This window comes from Misgurnus anguillicaudatus, chromosome 8 (genome assembly GCF_027580225.2).
Source record: "Misgurnus anguillicaudatus chromosome 8, ASM2758022v2, whole genome shotgun sequence".
Lineage (NCBI taxonomy): Eukaryota > Metazoa > Chordata > Actinopteri > Cypriniformes > Cobitidae > Misgurnus > Misgurnus anguillicaudatus.
The window spans coordinates 34,352,146-34,376,473 of record NC_073344.2 but is presented as its reverse complement, the minus strand read 5'-3'; the positions used below and the strand labels follow the sequence as shown (position 1 = coordinate 34,376,473).

The 24,328-nt window shown below is 40.4% G+C and overlaps 1 protein-coding gene across 1 annotated transcript in view; it reads right to left on the bottom strand.

Moving 5' to 3' along the window:
* Positions 1-24,328, bottom strand: part of tmeff2b (transmembrane protein with EGF-like and two follistatin-like domains 2b) — an 84,351-nt gene that overhangs the window by 40,565 nt on the left and 19,458 nt on the right. The window contains exons 2-3 of the mRNA XM_055213671.2: positions 24,094-24,203; positions 14,849-14,978 (exon numbers count right to left, since the gene is read on the bottom strand). Of these exons, the coding sequence (XP_055069646.1) occupies positions 14,849-14,978; positions 24,094-24,203 (240 nt within the window). The remainder of the gene's footprint in view (positions 1-14,848; positions 14,979-24,093; positions 24,204-24,328) is intronic.

The following is a 24,328-nucleotide window of genomic DNA, read 5'->3' as shown; positions in this document are numbered from 1 at the left end:
ATTTAATTTATTGTGGTATGATTCATTTAATTTGATTTCTGTACCTAATGCTAATTTCAGAACTTATTAACGTACAACTTTGTTCTTTTTTATAAATGTTTGCAATTTCTTTATTGTTTATTAGATTTTTCCCACCCGCTTTTTGCTGATCGGAAAAATAATCTGATCTGTGCCTCAAAAACTATAATGTGATACGAACTGTGATTGTGTTTTTTGATCCGTCACACACCCCATTTAGTACACAGTGATAGCCATAAATGCAATTGTACTAATAATTGGCGTAATAATTTCTTTCGGTGTTTCGGCCTTGGTTTGCTTTTTCGGTTTTCGGTTTCAGCCAAGAATTTTCATTTCGGTGCATCCCTAAAAACATTTGTTATTTTCAACAAGGTATTTGTTCAAGAGATCAGTTTAGCAACTCAGTCAGACCATTAAAAAAACTGAAACCGGAAGTAAAGTTCGGACCAGACGCGTGTCGCGTCACCGCACATGCGTCCAATGAAACGGTCTGAAGGTACTTAAGATTAACATGAGATTAGCAAAAACACTGTGTTTTTCAACACTATCAAATACAAACTCTTGTTAATTAAATCTGTAGCTTTTTTAATATCTGAGCATCAAATAGTAATAGAAAAAAGTTGTGGGGTTGCAGTATAAGTCAAGGTGAGTGCATTTCCAGCAGTTGGTCTCTTTGACTTATAAGGGACATTTCTGGAAAGCTTACGTAAACCAAAGGCTAATTCTAGAACATTCCCAGCCTCAGGAGTGAGACAGAAAGCCTTCAACTCAGTAGAGATAAAAAACTAAACTCCAAAATGACTTATGAGAGTGGTAAAATAAGACAATTGGGACTTAAATCGAGCTTTTACGAGCCCAAGCGCACAGCGCCGGGATCCAGCTATAAGGAGGAAAATGTATAGATTAGACAGGAAAGGAGGGGTGGAGGAGAGAGGCGTCTGTCATCTTATTTCCAATTTTTAAAACTTATAAATCTGCCCTACGGCTGCATCTGTACCTCTCAAAATATAAATAATGGAGTTCTAGTGGTTTCATTTGAGGTGAAAAGAAAACAGCCCCAGATAACCCCACTTTTTCTCTCTCTCTCTTGCTTTCCGAAGTTCAAGGACACAACCGCTATGACTAGAACGTATTGCGGTTCTTTGCTCGCTCTCAGTCTTTCTCACCATCCGCCCCTGGGCTCGACGGCAGCTTTGGGAAAATCTGACATTCATCAATTTGTTATGATGGAGAGGAGCAGCTTATAGCCCTGTGCCCTCATTCAAACCCCTCCCATCGATCACTCCACCAATTATTCCCCGCCCAGAACAAATATAAATCTTAGTTTGAGATGGCCACGGGAAAGCGACGCCTTAATGTGTTGTTCCCTTAATTCTGAACCGCTTCTCTCCCCCTCCACTGCAGAATATCCTTTATTTAATCAGACTTTTTTTGTCTCGTTTTTCAGCAAAAACACCTTCACCCTTAATGGATTAATTCGCCCAGTAAAGAAAAATCTGTCATCATTTACTCAAAACTCAAAAAGAGATATTCTGCACTTTTTATGCTATTACAGTGAATGAGAACTTTCGGAAAAGGACACGATAGCAATACAGCTTGCTTTTACACTCGACTTCAACCTTTAAGCATTCAGCTCTTCCTCTCTTTTCCAAACTTTTGTGTCCCCTGTCAGGTCACAGGTAACATAAACAGTCTGAGGTATGTAGATGAGGGTGAGCTCATTCATATTCATGAGGCTGTGTTTAATAAGGAAATTAATAACAGGTTCGCAGTGTTCTGATCCTGTGACACTTCAGCTGTGTATTCAGCACCTTATTTTTCATCTTCAATCTGCTTTTTAATTGTCATGATTAAACCTTTTTCTCATGTTGCAATCATGTTCTACAATAATTAGCAAAAAGCTGCCTCTCTCTCTCTCTCTCTCAGCTCATTCCTATCGCTGCATGTCTATCTCTGATTCACTCCTATCGCTGCCTGTCTGTCTCTCTCTGCTCACTCTATTGCTGCCTGTCTGTCTCTCTCTGCTCACCCTATCGCTGCCTGTCTGTCTCTCTCTGCTCACCCTATCGCTGCCTGTCTGTCTCTCTCTGCTTACCCTATCGCTGCCTGTCTCTCTCTCTCTGCTCTCTCCTATCACTGCCTCTCTATCTCTCTCTCTGCTCATCCCTATTGCTGCCTGTCTCTCTCTCCCTCTGCTCATTCCTTTTACTGCCTCTCTCTCTCTCTCTCTCTCTGTTCATTCCTATCGCTGCCTGTCTATCTCTGACTCACTCCTATCGCTGCACCATTCTCTTTGCTCACCCTATCATGTCTGTCTCTCTCTCTCTCTCTCTCTCTCAGCATATTCCTATCGTTGCCTGTCTCTCTCTCCCTCTGTTCATTCTGTTCACTGCATGTCTTTCTCTCTTCTCATTCCTTTCACTGCCTGTCTATCTCTGCCTCACTCCTATCGCTGCATGTCTATCTCTGATTCACTCCTATCGCTGCCTGTCTGTCTCTCTCTGCTCACCCTATCGCTGCCTGTCTGTCTCTCTCTGCTCACTCTATTGCTGCCTGTCTGTCTCTCTCTGCTCACCCTATCGCTGCCTGTCTGTCTCTCTCTGCTCACCCTATCGCTGCCTGTCTGTCTCTCTCTGCTAACCCTATCGCTGGCTGTCTGTCTCTCTCTTTGCTCACCCTATCACAGCCTGTCTGTCTGTCTCTCTCTGCTCGCCCTATCGCTGCCTGTCTGTCTCTCTCTGCTTACCCTATCGCTGCCTGTCTGTCTCTCTCTGCTCACCCTATCACTGCCTGTCTGTCTCTCTCTGCTCACCCTATCACTGCCTGTCTGTCTGTCTCTCTATGCTCATCCTATCGCTGCCTGTCTGTCTCTCTCTGCTCACCCTATCGCTGCCTGTCTGTCTCTCTCTGCTAACCCTATCGCTGGCTGTCTGTCTCTCTCTTTGCTCACCCTATCACACCCTGTCTGTCTGTCTCTCTCTGCTCGCCCTATCGCTGCCTGTCTGTCTCTCTCTGCTTACCCTATCACTGCCTGTCTGTCTCTCTCTGCTCACCCTATCACTGCCTGTCTGTCTCTCTCTGCTCACCCTATCACTGCCTGTCTGTCTGTCTCTCTATGCTCATCCTATCGCTGCCTGTCTGTCTCTCTCTGCTCACCCTATCGCTGCCTGTCTATCTCTGCCTCACTCCTATCGCTGCCTGTCTATCTCTGATTCACTCCTATCGCTGCCTGTCTGTCTCTCTCTGCTCACCCTATCGCTGCCTGTCTCTCTCTCTCTGCTCATTCCTATCGCTGCATGTCTATCTCTGTCTCACTCCTATCACTGCCTGTCTCTCTCTCTCTGCTCATTCCTATCGCTGCCTGTCTCTCTCTCTCTGCTCATTCCTATCACTGCCTGTCTCTCTCTCTCTGCTTATTCCTATCGCTGCATGTCTATCTCTGCCTCACTCCTATTGCTGCCTGTCTCTCTCTGACTCCTATGGCTGCTTGTCTGTCTCTCTCTGCTCACCCTATCGCTGCCTGTCTGTCTGTCTCTGCTCACCCTATCGCTGTCTGTCTGTCTCTCTCTGCTCACCCTATTGCTGCCTGTCTGTCTTTCTCTGCTCATCCTTTCGCTGCCTGTCTGTCTCTCTCTGCTCACCCTATCGCTGCCTGTCTGTCTCTCTCTGCTCACCCTATCACTGCCTGTCTGTCTCTCTCTGCTAACCCTATCGCTGTCTGTCTCTCTCTGCTCACCCTATCACTGCTTGTCTGTCTCTCTCTGCTCACCCTATTGCTGCCTGTCTGTCTTTCGCTGCTCATCCTTTCCCTGCCTGTCTGTCTCTCTCTGCTCACCCTATCGCTGCCTGTCTGTCTCTCTCTGCTCACCCTATGGCTGCTTGTCTGTCTCTCTCTGCTCACCCTATCGCTGCCTGTCTGTCTCTCTCTGCTCACCCTATCGCTGCCTGTCTGTCTCTCTCTGCTCACCCTATCGCTGCCTGTCTGTCTTTCTCTGCTCATCCTTTCCCTGACTGTCTGTCTCTCTCTGCTCACCCTATCGCTGCCTGTCTGTCTCTCTCTGCTCACCCTATCACTGCCTGTCTGTCTCTCTCTGCTCACCCTATCACTGCCTGTCTGTCTCTCTCTGCTTACCCTATCACTGCCTGTCTGTCTCTCTCTGCTCACCCTATCGCTGCCTGTCTGTCTCTCTCTGCTCACCCTATCACTGCCTGTCTGTCTCTCTCTGCTTACCCTATCACTGCCTGTCTGTCTCTCTCTGCTCACCCTATCGCTGCCTGTCTGTCTCTCTCTGCTCACCCATTGCTGCCTGTCTGTCTCTCTCTGCTCACCCTATCACTGCCTGTCTGTCTCTCTCTGCTTACCCTATAACTGCCTGCCTGTCTCTCTCTGCTCACCTTATCGCTGCCTGTCTGTCTCTCTCTGCTCACCCTATTGCTGCCTGTCTCTCTCTCTCTGCTCATTCCTATTACTGCCTGTCTGTCTCTCTCTGCTCACCCTATGGCTGCTTGTCTGTCTCTCTCTGCTCACCCTATGGCTGCTTGTCTGTCTCTCTCTGCTCACCCTATCACTGCCTGTCTGTCTGTCTCTCTCTGCTCACCCTATCGCTGCCTGTCTGTCTCTCTCTGCTCACCCTATCGCTGCCTGTCTTTCTCTCTCTGCTCACCCTATGGCTGCTTGTCTGTCAATTTCAATTTTCAATTTAAAGAACTTTATTGGCATGATTGTGTCACTTACAATATTGCCAAAGCATTATACACAAAACAAGAAACATACAATAACACAATAGTAGCAAATATTAAGGTGCAATTAAGCTAAGGTGCTGGGTGATGGATGAAGTACTACTGCAAATAAAATAAATAAAATAGAATCAGAGGATATTTACAGTACAGTCTTTGAAATAGAAATATTTGAAGTATACAAATGTACATTTACGGAGGCACATGAGAGTTAAAATAAAAGTACTGTACAAGATCAGGGCTGTAGATTATTTCTGATGGTGTGTAACTGATAAATGAATTTAGCAGCAGCTGATGGGTGTCTGTCTTCCCCCAGTAACATCTTCATTTGATCTGAATCTGAAGAGCTATGAAACTCTGGTATGAGCTTTGAGATTTTGTCAAAGTGTTTTTCTCTAAGCTCTTTATATTTACCACAGTAAAGGAGAAAGTGTGTCTCTGTCTCGATCTCATCACTGTCACAATGGACACAGATTCGCTCTTCGTTTGGGAGCCATGTTTGTCTATGTCGGCCTTTCTCTATTGCCAGACTGTGATCACTGAGTCTGTATTTAGTGAGGATTCGTCTCTGCTTTACATCTCTAACTGTGGAGAGATATTCTGACAAATTGTATCTTCTGTTTAGTGCGCGATAACATTCTAGTTTACTTTGGTTTTTACTTTCATTATCCCAATGATCCAAATATAAAGTTTGACTTTCTTTATTGATTTGGTTTATTGTGGTTTGTTTGCGTTCATTAGTGCTGGTCTGGAGTCTTAGAGCCAGTTGACAGATGGGACTGGTTTTAGGTCTCTTCTCTTGGGTTTTAAGGGTTTCATACTGAAGTGTGTTTGGGGGACTTGAGTTTAAGTGTGACCAGAATTTAAGGGAGCGTTTTTGGATGTGTATTATTAGGGGATATCTGCCTAGTTCAGCCCTGCATGCATTAGTAGGTGTTTTTCTCTGAACTCTTAAAATATTTCTACAGAATTCAGCATGCAGGGATTTCATTGGATGTTTGTCTCATTTGGAGTAATCTGTTAGGCATTGTGGACCCCAAACCTCACAACCATACAGAGCTATGGGCATTATTACACTATCAAATATTTTACACCAAACTGTAGCAGGAATGTCTGTTTGTTTAAATTTGCCTTTGATGGCATAAAATGCTCGTCTAGCTTTCTCTTTAAGTGCATTTATCGCGAGACCAAAACCGCCTGATGCGCTGATTTTTAACCCGAGATAGTCGTAGTGTAAGGTGTGTTCTAGTGAAGTGTTTCCTAGAGTAAATGTGTATCTGTTATCCTGTAATCTTGCTTTTTTCTGGAAAATCATAATTTTAGTTTTTTTCAGATTGACCGTTAGGGCCCAGTTTTGACAGTATTTTTCCAGCAGGTCCAGGTGTTGCTGTAAACCTTGTGCAGTGTCTGACAATAGCACCAGATCATCTGCATACAGAAAAGCTTTAATCTCTGAGTTGTTTAGGATGAGTCCGGGTGTGCTGGATTGTTCCAGTAACACTGCTAACTCATTAATATATAAGTTAAACAGAGTTGGACTCAAGTTACAGCCCTGTCTCACCCCACGCCCTTGACTGAAAAATTCTGTTCTTTTGTCACCGATTTTAACTCCGCACTTGTTTTCTGAGTACATGGATTTAATGATGTCATATACTTTTCCTCCTATGCCTGATTGTAGAATTTTATAGTATAAGCCGTCGTGCCATATCGAGTCGAATGCTTTTAAAGTCAACGAAACATGCAAAAACTTTGCCTTTGTTTTTATAATGAACGTGTTGATTGACTAGCGTCTGTAGTGTGTAAATGTGGTCAGTGGTGCGGTGGTTTGGTAAAAATCCAATCTGACTTTTACTTAAAACGTTGTGTTTGGTAAGGAAGGCCTGAATCCGAGCATTTAAGATACAGCAGAAAGTCTTCCCTAGATTACTATTTACACAAATGCCTCTGTAGTTATTGGGGTCAAATTTGTCTCCGCTCTTATATAGCGGGTGTATTAAACCTGTACTCCAGGTTTCAGGAAAGTGTCCAGTTTGTAGGATTAAATTAAACATTTTTAAAAGTGCCTCTTGCATTGCTGCAGGACTGTGTTTCAACATTTCTGTTCTGATGTTGTCTAAACCGCATGCCTTTCTGGGTTTTAATTTCTTTAGTGCTTCTTTTAGTTCTTCTAAGCTAATCGGGTAATCTAAAGGGTTTTGGTTGTTTTTAATGATGGATTCCAATTGTTTTAGTTTAGTTTGTATGTTTTTTTGATCAGGTGTAAGACTATCTGAGGGGATTTCCCTGAATAGGTTTTTAAAATAGTCTTTCCATAATTCTCCATTTTGTATGGGTATGTCCTGCTTTTGTTTTTTGTTTAGACTATTCCATTTTTCCCAGAATTGATTATTATGAATTGAGTCTTGGATTTCTTTGAGAGTATAATTGAGGTGTTGTTGTTTTTTGTAGTGAATTGTATTTTTGTAATCCCTGAGTGCTTCGCAATAGTTTTGTCTGATTTCTGGTTTGTGTGGATCTCTGTGTTTTTGATTGGAGAGTTGTCGGAGACGTTGTCTTTTACTTTTACATTCATTATCAAACCAGATGTCTGTCTCTCTCTGCTCACCCTATCGCTGCCTGTCTGTCTCTCTCTGCTCACCCTATCGCTGCCTGTCTGTCTCTCTCTGCTCACCCTATCACTGCCTGTCTGTTTGTCTCTCTCTGCTCACCCTATCGCTGCCTGTCTGTCTCTCTCTGCTTACCCTATCGCTGCCTGTCTGTCTCTCTCTGCTCACCCTATCGCTGCCTGTCTGTCTCTCTCTGCTCACCCTATCGCTGCCTGTCTCTCTCTCTCTCTGCTCATTCCTATCACTGCCTGTCTATCTCTGCCTCACTCCTATCGCTCCCTGTCTCTCTCTGCTCACTCTATCGCTGCCTGTCTGTCTCTCTCTGCTCACTCTATCACTGCCTGTCTCTCTCTCTCTCTCTCTACTCATCCCTATTGCTGTCTGTCTCTCTCTGCCTCATTCCTATCTTTGCCTGTCTCTCTCTCTCTCTCTCTCTCTCTCTCTCTGCTCATTCCTATAGCTGCCTATCTCTCTCACTGCTCATTCCTATTGCTGCCTGTCTATCTCTGCCTCATCCCTGTCACTGCCTGTCTCTGTCTCTCTGCTCATTCCTATCACTGCTTATCTCTCTCTCTGCCTATCTCTGTCTATATCCCTATCACTGCCTGTCTCTCTCGCTCTCTTTCATACTCTTCTTCTGTTTCTTCCTCTGCTTCTCCTTTTCTTTCCATCCATGTTTTTATTTTGCCTTTCTCTCTGACCGTCCCTTGCTCATTCTCAGTCTCTCTCTCTCGCCCGGCTCTCTCTCCCTCTCAAACTGCTCTGTGGGGACCGTCTAGAGGTTCTGATGGATTATTCTAATGATGACTTTTCCGATTCCATCTTCCTCCAGCTTTGCCCCATTCCCCAGCACACAAATACACCGTCTGATTTATAACTGCTTCCTCCTATCTCTCTAATCTTTACAAGTAATGGGTGATCAATCGGAGAACAGCGTGACCTGTGCTTATTCTGTCTCCAAACACACACTCCAATTGTGTACACCCATAAAACACACACAATGATTTGTGGCCTGTGAGGAAATGTGGCCCACTTTATTTGACACTGATTACTGCCTTTGCTTCTGAACAACCCCACTTTTTACAAACACACACACACATTTGTTTTCTATTGTGGTGGGGACTCAACACTGACTTTTATTGTTTTAATACTGAGCTAGTTAGAGGTACTTGGTAAGGTAAACATTAACAAAACAATTTTTCAAAATTCTAATAATGTAGCGTGGGACATGAATAATACATTATACAGTATCACTCGGCTTATCAAGGTCATTATTTTTGATCCGACTCAATTAAACAATAACGACAATAGAGAATTTCTAGTACCATATAATTCACAACTATCCCAAAACCACCTAGCAACCACCAACAACCAGAAAAACTCAAGAACTATTTACATGTATGCATTTGGCAGACATTTTTATTCAAACCGAGTTATTTTGTAAGGTTTGTTTATAAAAACTTCTTAAAGAAAAACACCACCGTTTTTCAATATTTTAATATGTTCTAACTAGGGATGCACCGAATATTCGGCCCCGAAAATTTTCGTCCGAAAATGGCCCAAAAAAACATTTTCGATTTTCGGCCGAAATACTTTTATCACCGAAACAATACGGCCGAAAGGTTGTGATGACGCAAACAGAAACCGCGACCTGCACATGCTTGTCTGAAGCAACATGTATGCGGTGTGGATGTATTTAACCGCAAAAAGGTGTTAAAGAGAACAGTTGTCTGTACGCACAAAGGCACATGCGGTTGAATGTGTCCGGTCCAGACGTGATCATCACAGTGAGTACGCCCTTCAAAGATCAGAACTCTTGGTGTGTAAACTTCAGAGAGTCGCGCAAATGTGTCTCATACTGTAGTCCATTAACATAAATTGGCCGAATAAAGCAATGAAAAACAACGTAACGTTTGCATGCTGCGCTGTTTGGGATTTGCCCTCGGTCTCTGTGTGCTCACGCGTTTAAGTGCCCTCAATAGTGCATACACGAGTGAGACGCAAACAAGCGAACGTAAAATCTTTCTGTTATTGACAGGGCACATATAAACAAAATTATCTCCAAAGTATTCTTTTTCTAATAAAAAACATTTGTTTATGTCTTAAGTGTATGTAAAGATTACAGTTAGAAACCAGTCTCTGCTTATTTAAAGAGACAGTAACCTCAATTAACCTACTTAAGTCTGTGTCATTATTGTTAATCAAACAACCCAAGACAAAGAGAAAATCACTTCTGTAGCTCTAAAAATAATAATATATTTAATTTATAGAATAAAGACAGTGTTATAACTCAGTGTTATAAATTCGATTTCTGTACCTAATGCTACTGTTGGCCCTTATTAATGTGCAACTTTGTTCTTTTTTATAAATTTCTTTATTTTATTTGTTTATAAATTTCTATATTTCGTTATTTTTTTCAATTTCTTTATTTGTTATTAGATTTTCCCCACCCCCTTTTCACTGATCTTAAAAATAATCCGATCCGTCCCTCAAAAACTGTAATGTGATCCGAACCGTGAGTTTTGTGATCCGTCACACACCCCTAGTAAAGTTAGTACACAGTGATAGCCATAAATGCATTTGTACTAATAATTGGCATAATGATTTATTTCGGTGGTTTCCTCTTTTTCGGTTTTCGGTTTTGGCCAAGAATTTTCATTTCGGTGCATCCCCAGTTCTAACCTCCATTTAGATGAATTTATGGCTATCACTGTGTACTAACTTTACTAGGGGTGTGTGACGGATCACAAAACTCATGGTTCGGATCACATTACAGTTTTTGAGGCACGGACATACCTATCTTTTTTCAATGCGTGCACTTTTAATCTTTGTACAGAGCTTCTTGAACATGTTAGCATTTAGCCTAGCCCCATTCATTCCTATGGCTCCAAACAAAAGTTTTATTTTGTGCCACCATACTTACTCTTATAACTACTCATTAAACAGTCTTTAAATAGGGAAAACATGGAGGTGTTTAGTGGCTTCTAAATTCATCCCTGTTTGGAACCATAGGAATGAATGGGGCTAGGCTAATGCTAACACATTCATAAGCCTCTGTACAAAGATTAAAAGTACATGCATTGAAAAAAGATAGGTTTTTATTCATTTGTCTAAGTTGAGGTAAGAACATAGTCAAATATTGAAAATGGTGGTGTTTTCCTTTAAATATCCTAATTTAACTAAGGCCTAGTCCTGGATTAATCTAAAACCTGTCTGGGAAAGTGCCCATATAAACCCATTACAGAACACATGAACACATCTGACCTGAACACTGATAAAGCTGTAATCTATTTATCTTTGTTCCGGACCAAATTCATCTTTTGCCTGATAAATGATGGCCAAAAGTAGGCTGATTTGGAGGACTAAAAAGGACATGGCAACTGGACCTGAATGGCTGTTTGTGTGTGTGTCCTCGCAGGAGTTCACCTCTAATGAGCAGAAGTGTGTTTTTCTGTATGTGTGTGTGAAGGAGAAACGAAGAGAGGTGACACACAATGTCATCTGCCAATAAAAAGGCAAACAACCCAGAATGTGATTCCCCCAGAGCGTTGCCCAAATGGCTTCCAAATGCCGTGTCTCTCTTTTTTAGATAATTGACCAGATAATGAAGAAACTGCTTGAAATGCGAGAAAAGATATGAAGGAGGGAGAAGAGAATCGTTTCTGGTATAAAATGTTATTTAAAGATTTCCATTAGAGTGAATATGAGAGCTGTTTTTTTGCCAGGAACAAACTCAGTGGCGAATTTAGGCAGCCACCCAAGGTGGCATTTAACGGGGGGCAGCATTGGGCCTCTGCAAACAAAATGCGAGGCCGCAGCAAATGTACTTTTGCTTATGTCTCCTGACTTTTCTCTTAAAAAAGAAACATAAGTGTCTCTTTAAGTGCAGGGCTGCCTGCGATCTGGCCCGTGGGACAATTTAAGGATTTTTAAAATGATTTTTGTATTATAAATAGGACAGTTTAATAGGACAGTAAGTGAAAGGGGGTGGGATTGGGAAATTACCCTTTGCTCAACTGAACCCGATTCTGCTGTTCTCAAGCACGCCACATAACTCACTGGGCACAAAGTTTTTTCTAATCTGGCATGAGTCCAAAAATGACTGAAAGTTAGATTGTCAACAGTGTCATAAACTGCCAAGATTCGGCAAGATGCCAAATGTGAATGTAAAATTCTCAAAGAGCAATATTATCCACATAATTCAATAGCTTTATAGTCTCATGTTATGTCCACCAGTGACTCATTTTTATTTCTCAGAAGGAGTTTTGAATTACAATACTAAAGAAATCTCAAAGCGCCAGTGTTTTAATTTGGGTTTGTCTGAAGATGATCTCACACCCCTCTTCTAAAACCGTCATTATCAGTTTAACCATTAAAAACATCTGTGCCCGTCCTGTATTTCAGCTGGCACCAGGTGCATTTGTCACTTTCACAGTAATTACAGTAGCTGTTAGTGAATGATCATTACTTTAGCTCATAATCGTCTTTATCACCCACTCAACGCGGCTCTCGTAACCTGAGTACCAGCACTTGGGTTGCCGACATCACTCGCAAGTCCCGCTGAACGGTCGTGGAATGTAACGCCTGCGAACGTCCAACATATCCCTGCTCGCTGCTAATGGAAGTTCACAGTTATATTTATCTTTTGCAGCTTGCTGGCAGAAATTAGCGCCTACTGACTGTATGCATTACAATAGAGCGGTACAGAGCCAAACCAATGACAAGTCAAGATGGTAAATAAGGCTCAGAAGCTTCAGTCAGTATACACATTTCTCCATTGTTATTAACCTGTATAAACTAACGCAAGAGTAAAAATGTTTTCTGTCAAATTTAAAGGGATAGTTCATTCAAAAATGAAAATTATGTCATCATTTACTCTCATGCAGTTACAAGCCTGTATAAATGTCTTTGTTCTGATAAACACGAAGGAAGATATTTTGAGGAATGTTTGTAACCAAACCGATCAGAGGCCCGATTGACTTCCATAGTATGAAAAAGAATACTATGAAAGTCAATGGGGCTTTTGATCGTTTGGTCATCGGGTCTTTAAGGAATCATTCATACTTTTTCATAGTCTTTATTATCTACACTGTCAATGGTCAAAAATGATCCCTAGCTGACACCATTGCAACCAAAGAGTTCATATAGGTACCTCCAAGAGTGCATATTAGTACCTCAAGGTGACAGCTAAGGAATTTTTTTTGACAGTGTACAGAAGTTTTTGTGCATGTGAAATGATTTAAATGGAACCATAAAACCTTTTAGTCAGTGGCGGCCGGTGACTTCTTTTTTCAAGGGAGCTCGATGAGAAGTTCGTCACAACATGTATGTAGCTCGTCATGTGTGTGATTCGTAATTTCAAAATATGTGTTCTGCGCATCGAGAGATCCTGTGTGCATCATGTGTCTTGTCAAAATAAGTGCCTGCTGCAGACGCGTCTAAAGGGTTTATGATAAAAGAGACGCTCATGTTTGCCAGATACTCGTATAATCTCATGCGTACCCAGAGTTTACTTTTAAGGGAGTGTCTTGCGTGTATTTTGTGTACGTGAGCGTCTCTTTTATCATGCTCGTGGTTGACATGACGCCAAAAACACCTATTTTGAAAACACGAGCAATACACATGACACTCCGAACACTTATTTTGAACTTGCGCCCCTCGGATGAGCAGTCACGAGCCACCACTGCTTTTAGTAAGCTTTAAGCTTAAAGAGCACATATTGTCTGATTCTCGTTTTTAAATTTCCTGTGGTGTGTAAGTGTGTATTAGTACATGTAACGATATGCAAAAGGTATATACCCTAAAGTAAACGGTGACGCAAAATCTCTTTTCTTGGACTACAACAATCACGCGGATTGTAGGCAAAAGTTTACTTCCTGGGATTGGTGATCAAGACAAGACCGACATAATCATAATTCCTCCCGCTTCGGACTCCTGTTAATTAGTTTTGCATTGTGACCGAATCTTTCAAACATGGTAAGGAGCGTCAAATTTCCCGCTGACGTCAGGCGTATTCAGGCCAATCACATCGTACAGATTAGCTGGCCAATCAAGGTCACAGCTCTTTTCAAATCGATGAGTTTTGTGCAAAATCCATGCGTTTCAGGAAGAGAGTGAAATCTGGAGCTACAAAAATGTACAATATGTGGAAAATAATGTGTTTTTAAACCATAAACCTCACAAACACATTGTATTATACCAAATACACAAAATAACGTTGTTTTAAGCAATGAAATAGGTGCTCTATAATTTATATAAAAAACCTTTGTTTTGATTGGTTTTAATTATACCAAAGATATTTTAACCAAGATGCACAGTATCTGACACTTCTAGCTTTAGGCGTTACAAACATGGTTGGGCAATGACGTGATTTCCTTTTAAAGACTTTGACTATACTTAATTTAAAAAATCTATTTTGCTTCCCTGTAATTAGCCATATTTTAAAGATGTTTAGAAAATTTACTATAAAGCAATAGAAAAACACTGATTAGGAAAATAATTGTTTTGCATTGCACATTGGCATCCATGGAGTTTAAAGGCAGGATAGGCAGGAATGATCTAAAAAAACTTTTTTACAAATTTGTTTAAACTTTCTTTATATACCAATACATAATTAAAATGTAAGTACTCTGAAAAAGAGAGTATAAAAATCGAGTGTCTGTAGACCTCTCACGACACAGCTAATTTTTCCATTCACTCCACCCCCTCCCTTCTGGGTTTCTTCTAAAGCCACGCCCCCAAAACACATGAACGCGCGACGCTGACCGGCTCTGCTGGGAGCGCGGTGCATGTAGTAACATCATGTCACAATCACATGTAATTATACACCTAACTTTATCACTATGAATATAAACAAATAGGATGGCTTTTAGTACTCACTATTAAGCCAGTGTTTTGCATGGAAGAGTTTCCGTGATGAAAGCATTGTTGATTCTGATGAGGACTACACTAAGGAGACAATACCGCTACCGCATAGTCGACTCGAGGAAAAGCCACGCGATATTTACTTTCGTTTGATTTCTTCATTTATTCCTTTTTTTTGCCTTGTTTGCCTTTGCTGACTGCATATGCAGGTACTGTGAGTTCTGAATGCTCTTTCTCTGCCGTACTTTTGCTCTTCCGAGAGTGCCTCGTGCACGTTCAAATCAATCGGGTGTGCGCATGTGTGGGCAGATCCCATAGCAACAGGGGTGGTGCCATGGTTGTGCGAGAGAGTGATAGTCATGCAAACCAATCATTTGTTTCGTCCCGAATGGAAATAATGAGCTGTGTTTAATAATGAGCTGTGTCGTGAGAGGTCTACAGACACAAGTTTTATACTCTCTTTTTCAGAGTACTTACATTTTAATTATGTATTTGTATATAAAGACAGTTTAAACAAATGTGTAAAAATGTTTTTTAGATAATTCCTGCCTATCCTGCCTTTAATGTCAAACACACACAATCACAGGTGAAACTGTCACCTCTAGACAGTTAAAGAGACATACCGACAGGGCAGGCACCTTCCGACGCCACCAAGACCTCCGTCTGGAGCTTACAGGCGTCTTTACGCAGGAGACAGTGGTTCTCATAGCTCTCCCCATTAGAACCGCACACCGGAGCATAGTCACCGCTGCACTGTAAAAAAAAACAGAGAAACACGGGTGTCTGTCTTGCTGTAAATGTTTAATGGATGAGATCAGATGATGACAAACCTGAACTTTAATTACAACAACACCCGGAAAGACGAGATGCTGGTTCAGGTGTGCTACTGTAGTATGCAAGATGGGAAAAGTAGTGACCGACTGGTGACCGTGATACCGATGATCACGCATGGTGGGACGAGTCGAGTACGCGGACGGCGGTTTTGTTATTGCCAGCTGTGGTGTGGCGTCTGGAGGAAGCAGGTGACCCAGCGGCAAGATCAGAGAAGGTGAACTAGTTTTAGACTCATATATCAAACCCACAGAAGCGCAGAGAGAGGTAGAGAAGCGGTCATTCATCTATCTGGGATACACACGCGATACACACATAAGAAACGCACTAAATCCTTAAACACACACACACACACACACACACACACTAAACATGGAACTGCTGACTAATGGCCTGCGGGAAAAGAGAGCAAAAGTGAGAAGGACAAAGTGAAAGAGAGTCGGTGAGGGCAACTCTTTGAAAGTTTGAAATCTCTAAAGTGATTTAAGTGAAAACTGGGCTATAACAGTCAACCACAAACATTCTAACGGGATTTGTTGAATTGGAACAAAGTGAATTTGTCTGCGCTGTCTGTGTATATGGTCATCTGTTTGACCAAAAGCACAGTTCCTATAGCTCCATTGGTAAAGCGGATTCGATTCTCATGGAACAAACATACTGATTTAAAAATGGATAGCTTGAATGCACTGTCACTAGGTGCGTTTCCATTGCAGATTTGCGCGAAAATTTAGCGTTAATTTGTAAATGTCGACAGAAGACTATTGCGAAATGACAGCGTTTCCATTAAACGATGATAAGCAGCGAAACTTTATACTAATTTTTACTTTTTACTAATATGACATAAGGGGGCATGCACACCAAAGCTTTACGTCTGCTGCCAGCATATGTTTTTAATTGTTTTAATTGAAGCTCAGCGTTTATCAAAAAAGCCAGCAGCTAGCTTTTTTGCATGCTGAAAGCCGGCGCTCTGTGTTTTTTTTCATCGCTGAGTGCAGCGAGTTGAATAATATTCAACTTTGGTTGAAAGCTCAGCTCGTCAATGTCAGTTCTCACATGGCCATCCAATCACAGTGGAAGAGGGTGGGACAAATATCACAACAACCAACAGGTATTTTTATCCGCGTTTAAAAGCTTTGGTGTGCACACCCCCTAATGCTGGATGTTAAGTCAATGTAAAGACGTGTTTACGCGCGTCTGGAGGTCTCTGTGCAAATGAGGCGGTTAATGCACCGCGGTTCAAAGTTCAGATTTTTCAACTCGGCTGTTTCTGGCGGCAACACTCAATTTTTGTCTACCACCTGAACTAGATGTGCAAATGAGGCGATTCGCGTCCACCGCACGCGCTAAACACCTCATTCGCACCGCGTGAGGCGAAAAGGGGCGAAATACCCCTTTTCCGAATTGCCTGAAAAACTCAAAATTTTTTATTTAAACTCAAAATTGCTTGCTGGGTAGCCTTAGAAAGTGATTGTTGGGGAACCATGTCAGACAAAGTGCAAGGCCTACCATGGCCTAAAGGGGTCACTGTATCCCCTTAATTAAAAAGGTAAAAACACGCGCACACTTGTGTATACGGCTATCAGTTTCAAACCACCATGATAATGGCTATAAAGAATAATGTTTACTATAAATATTTTGAATCATAAATTGAATATGTTTCAAAACCTTGTGGGCTGCCTTATAGCTACCACATACATAGCCTGCAGGCACCTTTTAACGCAGTATCCTTGCTTTTTTATTTATTTTAGCAAATGCTTTTATCCAAAGTGACTTAGAGTGAATTCAATCTATTCATTATTTGTCAGTATGTGTTCCTTGTGATTTCAACCATCGTGGATGCTCATATGAGGTGCGTCATATGATGGACAAAGCTCTCTTTCATTGCATCTTCCTGTACCTGTACACATCTAAACTTACATGTTATTATAGGCTATATATAAATTTATACTATTTTAAATATGTGTCAGGCTTTTTGTGTCTTTTGTTATGGTGCAGTGTGTTAAAGGTGCCAAAGAACGCATTGAAATAATATGTTAAATTGTTCTCTGACAACTAGAAGGTATGTAGCTTTATTAAGTGCAAAAAATATCTAGAGACTATGTTTAGTTATAATGAGCTCTGCTCTGATTGGCTGTTTCTCAGTAGCTGTTCAGTAGCTCTGTGTGTGTAAACAGACCTTATAATACGAAGATACAGATTTTAAGTAATAATTAATTATTTAGAGATTGTTAATGGATGTTTCTGAGTGGTAAGTTGTTCTCAGTATGGACCTGCAAAATGTAAATATAACGGCAATAGCAGAACTTCAGCCTATAGCATTAACTAGCATATGGCGCTAACTCAGCAGTCACACTTAGTTTTTAACATTGTAACAAGCTTGTAATTAATTTAATGTTTAATTTAATGTTGGGGCGTACATCTTGACTGTAATGTCATAATTGGTGTTATGGTTATGTTGAGATTGGTCTGTGTCTTTTGCATGCACAAGGTTTACACAATAAGGAGGAAACAATTGTGAGGCTCATGATATGTCATTATTATGTACAAAACTCTTATTATTCATCTATGCCTAGGTAAATACAAATTTAATAAATTTAAAAAAAGTAACTTTTGGTTAAACATGTATAAATTTATATACATTTTGGATAAATTTATGCTTGATGCATCAATGGGGAATATTCAAAACAGCTAATATTTAATATTTATATTTTCAACTACAATATACTCAGCAAGATATAGCAGTCATTTTATCATCTCTAGGTTAACTATAGACCCGATATACTGCAGTCTGGCTATGAGTAAACCAGTTCTAGGCAAAATAAACTTGAATTTGGTTACATGTCATTTTATGCATATTCCATGATGCAAGAAAAATCAACAGTGATTACATGGTGTTCGAATTCATTTATTTTATTTCATTTCATTATAAATTTTCACTGACAGCCCAAATTTTGCCTAGACGTCTAGGCTGTATTTGTACGCCTATCCGATGTTTTTGCTTTCTGGGTAGCCTTAGAAAGTGATTGTTGGGGAACCATGTCGGACAAAGTGCAAGGCCTATCATGGCCTAAAGGGGTCACTGTATCCCCTAAATAAAAAAGGAATAAACATCTCGGCTATGAAAGTAATTCTCTGCAGAAACAAGTCTGTTCACAATCTGAAATACATTAAAAATAAGTGTGAGAAAATACAAATGTGCACATGGCTCCAGAGAAATAGTTGAGTACAAACTCTCACCTGCAGATCACACAAAGCCCCATTGAATGTACAATGTACCCAAAGGATGTAATGAATTGTGCATTTAAAGACTGCGCTTGAATTAATAAAAGCTCTTATTTACAGAAAACAGAAAAATGGTAATAAGATATGATGTACTGTAGAAGTGTACTGTGTTAGTAATAGATTTTCAGCACTATTGAGCTAAATCAATTAATCTTTAATATCCCTTTATTAGGATCATGACCTCTGCTTTTGCTTTTTAATGAATGTATATTTGTGTGTGCACGCAGGTTTGGCTATGCTTCTGAATGACAAATAGGACTATTTGAAAATGTACTCATAAATAAAGTGAAACATGCCAAAAGCTGGCTTGAAAACTGTATATGGTCTGTGACAGTTAAACAAAAATTTGACACCAAATCATTTTTGCTTTAAATCTGCTGAAGTCAGCAGGTTTGAGGTAGGGTTATGTTTAGGGCATCGAAATATCATTAGGAAGGCATGAAAACAATGGAAGTCTATGAGACATCCACACTAATGTATGGTGTGTGTGTGTGCGTGCGTGCGTGCGTGTGTCTGTCTGTCTGTGAAATCAGATTTACTGTAAATACAAAATTAAAGCAATATAGAAACATTTTCTTAATGTGGGCAGTGAATATTTGTCATTTATTGAAGTTGCGAGTACAGAAATTTTAAAGTGAGTGGTCCTTGATAAAATAGGGTGGACCTCAATGCCTATTCTCAAATTACATTATTTTACAATACATGGGATGAAAATAAATTGACACTTGAGATTAAATTGAATTAAGATGAAATTGTTAACGCATCTTCCCCTCCCCAAAAATTTGTGATTGGCCAAAAAAGATGTGATGTGGAGTGAGGAGTTGTGCCGGAGGCTTTGTGTATCATAGGTAGATTTTTCACACAATAGAGGGTATGCACGTGACGTCACCTTCTGCAAAGTGACTGCGGTTGTGCCCACTGAGTGGCAAAAGACAGGGCGGCAGAATTTGCGTACAGTGTGAAATCAGCGAAAACACGGGGAAAATGCGTCTAAATGGAAAAAAGCTGTTGTGCGATAGACTGTACTAACAGACTTAACAACAATTCAGAGCTATCGTTTTACAGACTGCCAAAAAACACCAAAAGGAGAATTAAATAGATCGTTCATGCCAACGTCCACAGACCACAGGTGGGTTGACAAGTTGCTAGGGTCACTATCAAGCAGTGGTGGACAGTAACGAAGAAAATGTAATTCGTTACTGTACTTAAGTAGTTTTTTTTGCGTATCTGTACTGTATTTTAAAGTAAAATATCTTACTTTTTACTCCACTACATTTAAAAAAAATCGGTCGTTCCTTTTTATTTATCAGTGGATAAAAACGGTAACTGGGCAAACTAAAGCTGCACATAAAAACTAAAATGCACACGTGATGCGTCAAACCACCAATCAGGGTACAGCATGCGCTTCGTTTTGAACTTGTTTTGGTTGCCGCGCTGTTTCACGTAAGCTACTCGAGTCACGCGAGTGCAGCAGCCAGCCAATGCATCGTTTGGAGAATGAAACTGCATTCAAAAACAACGGAGGAGATAACTGACCCGTCACAACAACAATGGCCTTATTTACGCGCGTTTTTTTAAGTCCTTGAATAAAAGAACGAGTCCTTCGTGTCTTCTCTGCTGCCTTGAAACTGTGCTATTTCGTTTTAAAAGAATACTCTTTCAAATCTAAGGAAACGTGTAGAGGTAAGCCATTTTTATTCAGGTTATATTTTTAAATGAGCAATCTTAACAGTAGCTTGCAGAAAACTGTTAATTGTGTTGCTAAAATATATACGACGTTATCATGAATGAACTTTAAGCTATGCAGGCTGAAGCTATTTTTAGCCGTATAGTTAGCTGTTTCACTTAAGTTCATTGTATTTGAAGCTCAGTGCTCTGTTATTTTGAAATGACAATTAATCACTATCAACACTGTTGTAAAATATAAATGACATTTTGACTAGCCATGCAGTGTATGATGCTTAAACAGGCAGGTGGATTGGAGTGCTCCCTATTAACTGAGATTGTTATTAATATTTTCAAAAGTTTTGCTTCCAAAATATATAAATACATTTAATTATGTATTACAATATACATATGACATGCTAAAGCACATGAAACATTTCTGAAATTATATTCTGTAAGGCTTGTTTTATTTGTCAAAGAAAGGGAGACTGATTTCTAGATAACTTATGTATTTAATGTTTTGAAAACTATTGTGAACCTGTGCTAAAGTCAAGTTTTTATTACACTTAAACTGTTAAATTATTTAACAAAAAATCTTAAAATGAGACTTACTGCTCTTAAATCCTGTTATTTCATTTCATGCTAAAGGAATTTTTTTCTTTTTAAGGTTTTAGGCTTATGATAATTTTAATAGACATAATTTGAGTTTTGTGACAAAAATGATACGGCCATAATAAATCACAGTACTTTTGTACTTAAGTACATTTTGAGGCAGATACTTTTGTATGTTTACTCAAGTAAAAATTTTAAGCAAGTACTTCTACTTTTACTTGAGTAATATTTTACCCTGGGTATCTTTTAGCCTAGAAATCTAGACGCACCCTAGCGGCCGCAAAATATATTTGCTGCCAGGGTTTAGTCTAGGCACTCACAATACACTTAACAGCTCCAAAAACCAAAAATTGGTCAGGACAATCACATCGTGTGTAGCGTCTGTGGGGCGGTCTTAACATGATGACGACACAGCTGCGACGGTTCCTACTTGAAAACAAAGAATGGCTGCTGCTGCTGGCGAACAGCTTTCTTTTGAAGCGGCTTTGGCTCTGGAGGACTTAGACTTATGTTTTTCTTTGAGAGAAGAGCAAATAACCCTACTGAAGTCCTTTTTAAGCAAGAAAGATGTGTTTGGAGTTTTGCCGACTGGTTACGGTAAAAGTTTGATATATCGTTGCTCTGATTGGTCATAGCGCTATCCTATTGCGTACAGAGGCATTTTGAGGGACAACCTTATATCCTGCCCCTTGCATTGAGCCGTTTGTGTGAAGAGTTGCCAGACCTTACATCTTGATGTAGGTCTGGCTAACCAGGCTAGGTATCTTTACTTTTACTCAAGTACACGATTTGTGTAATTCGTCCACCACTGCTATCAAGCAAAGGTTTTACTTTCTACTTAAAAGTTTATTTTCAAGTATTTGTATGTTATTTGTGTTTTTCTTTGGAAAACATACATTCGCATATTATCATAATTTTTACTCTATTACATTTCATAAATACAAGTTTTTGTTTTACATTTAATATTTAAGTACAGATTAACATACTTTAACTCAAGTAAAAGTACACAATTTTAATGTAATTGGGTATTACATATAGTTTAATATGCAATATTAAAGAATACACAGTATGATTATGCTTTAGAATGTAGTGAAGTAAAATTTTTCCCAATACAAACACCCTAATAAAGCACAGATGCTTGGAAAATGTAACTAATGTAAGTATTGTCCACCTCTGCTATCAAGTCCAACTAAATACAATTTAAGCTGATAATAGTCAGTTTTACTGGCATTTTCACAGCAGGCGCTATGAAAACCAGCCATTTTGTTGAACGTTTGCCACTCGACAGGGCGAGCTCCGGCACGGTCACGTGGAAAAGTGACGTCAATGCATACCCTCTATAAAAAATGACTGCTTTCTGAAATTTGATATTATTAAAACGTCGCTATTGTTCAGTGCGAATAAGTACCCCTGCCCAAAAACCTGCAACCCTTGCTGTTATGTCTAGCCCATAACAGACATTACCTTTAAGTGTGGCTTCTGGTGCCCATGTGACTATTTCTGCTCAGAAACAGTTCACACTGTCTGTCTGGAATGAGAGAGAGAGAGAGAGAGAGAGAGAGAGAGAGAGAGAGAGAGAGAGAGAGAGAGAGAGAGAGAGAGAGAGAGAGAGAGAGAGAGAGAGAGAAATGGAAGGCTGAGTATGAGAGCTGGATCAATAGCGTCTCAGTAAGTGAACTTGTACCAATCACATCCATTCATCTTTCTTACACACACACACACACACACACACACACACACACACACACACACACACACACACACTTCCCATTCGCCATCCAATCTGGGAATAGAGCCCATCTATAGGGCAGGGCTTTGAGTATCAGCATCAGACCGCAGGAACAGGGCATCCCCGCATCCCCGTACGCACCCAGACTCTCTCTGTGCACGATCCTTGACCGATAACCCCCTCCCCTCCACCACGGCTAGAAGCACTCACATGGCCCCAGACAAGCGTTAGCGGCGCTCAATTGTATTAAGGGCAGAAATGAAAGCAGCGTGACCCCTTCTTAAGTGCACAAGGCAGCATTGTGCCGAGCGAGTCAGGGCGATCGAGCAGATGCATGAAAGGCAAATCCCCCCGCGCACGGCGCGAGCAGACAGATAATGCTATTTACCTGAGTGATGCAGCTTGGACGGCAATAAGGAACAGATGCACGATGTCTGAGTACTCTGACCTAACCAGACAACGTCTGCGTGTCCGTGTGTGTGAGGGTCATGTGGAGGAATATGGTAATTTTGTTTGCTCTGAACGTGCTTAAATGCATAGGCAGAGCCGGGGGTGGGCAGGGGGGTTAGAACAGAGTCACTTATGATTTATCTGAGCTATTAATGAAAATGAAACATATTTCATTTGTCTAATTTTAAGAGCTAGGCTGTAACTTAAAGGATTAGTCCATTTAAAAAAAAAAAAAAATCCAGATAATTTACTCACCACCACGTCATACAAAATGTTGATGTCTTTCTTTGTTAGGTCAAGAAGAAATTATGTTTTTTGAGGAAAACATTCCAGGATTTTTCTCATTTTAATGGACTTTAATGGACCCCAACACGTAACAGTTTTAATGCAGTTTAAAATTGCAGTTTCAATGGAATTTCAAAGGACTCTAAACAATCCCAAATAAGGCATAAGTATCTTATCTAGCGAAATGATTGTCATTTAAAAAATATGCACTTTTAAACCACAATTTCTCATCTTCCTTTGTTCGTGTGACGCGCCAGCGCGAACTCACTTAATACATCATCACGTCAAGAGGTCACGATGGCATATGCGAAACTACGCTCCAGTGTTTACAAGTGTGGAGAAAGAGGACCGTTCCGACGTTGTTGTATGCCGAATGATACTAATTAATGTCTTTGTGTCAGTTTATGTTTAAAAGGGTTCGCAAATGTGCGTTTCATATATGTGACACGTGACCTTTCGACTTCATTACGCAATTACGTGAGGTCACGCTAGCGCGTCACACGAACGGAGGAAGACGAGAAATTTTGGTTTAAAAGTGCATATTTTTTCTTTTTCTTTCCAAAAATAACAATCGTTTCGCTAGATAAGACCCTTATGTCTCGATTGGGATCATTAAGATCTGCATTTTTAAAAAAGAATTTTTAACTGCATTAAAACTGTTGGGGTCCATTAAAATGAGAAAAATCCTGGAATTATTTCCTCTAAAAACATAATTTCTTCTGGACTGAACAAAGAAAGACATCAACATTTTGGATGACATGGTGGTGAGTAAATTATCTGGATTTTTTTTAAGAAAATGGTCTAATTCTTTAAGGCTAAAATAGTTTTAATTCATATTTAAAACCATGAAGCCTCACTTTCTCGCTAATCTCAAAGTATTGCAGTACCTTTGTTTGCCGGTAGGTGCCCCCCAGGCAAAACCGTAACTCCGCCTATGCTGAAATACGCAATAGCACATTCAACACGCTGTGACGCTAAATAAAATCTCAGTATTTGAGATGCATCGCTTCCTACCTTGAAATCGCAGATGCACGTCACCGTGTCCCCGATTCGCAAACACTCTCCGTCGAACTTGCATGTGTTTGTGTCGCAAAGAAAGAGATCTGTGTCTTGCTCCTCGAACCCTGTCATGAAACATACAAGAAATTTCGATTAGAAACAGGTATTTCATACTAAGACACGCTAAGAATATGAAAGCCCTACAAATTTACATTTTGAATGTTACATTTCTCTCAGGTCACAAGGGCTT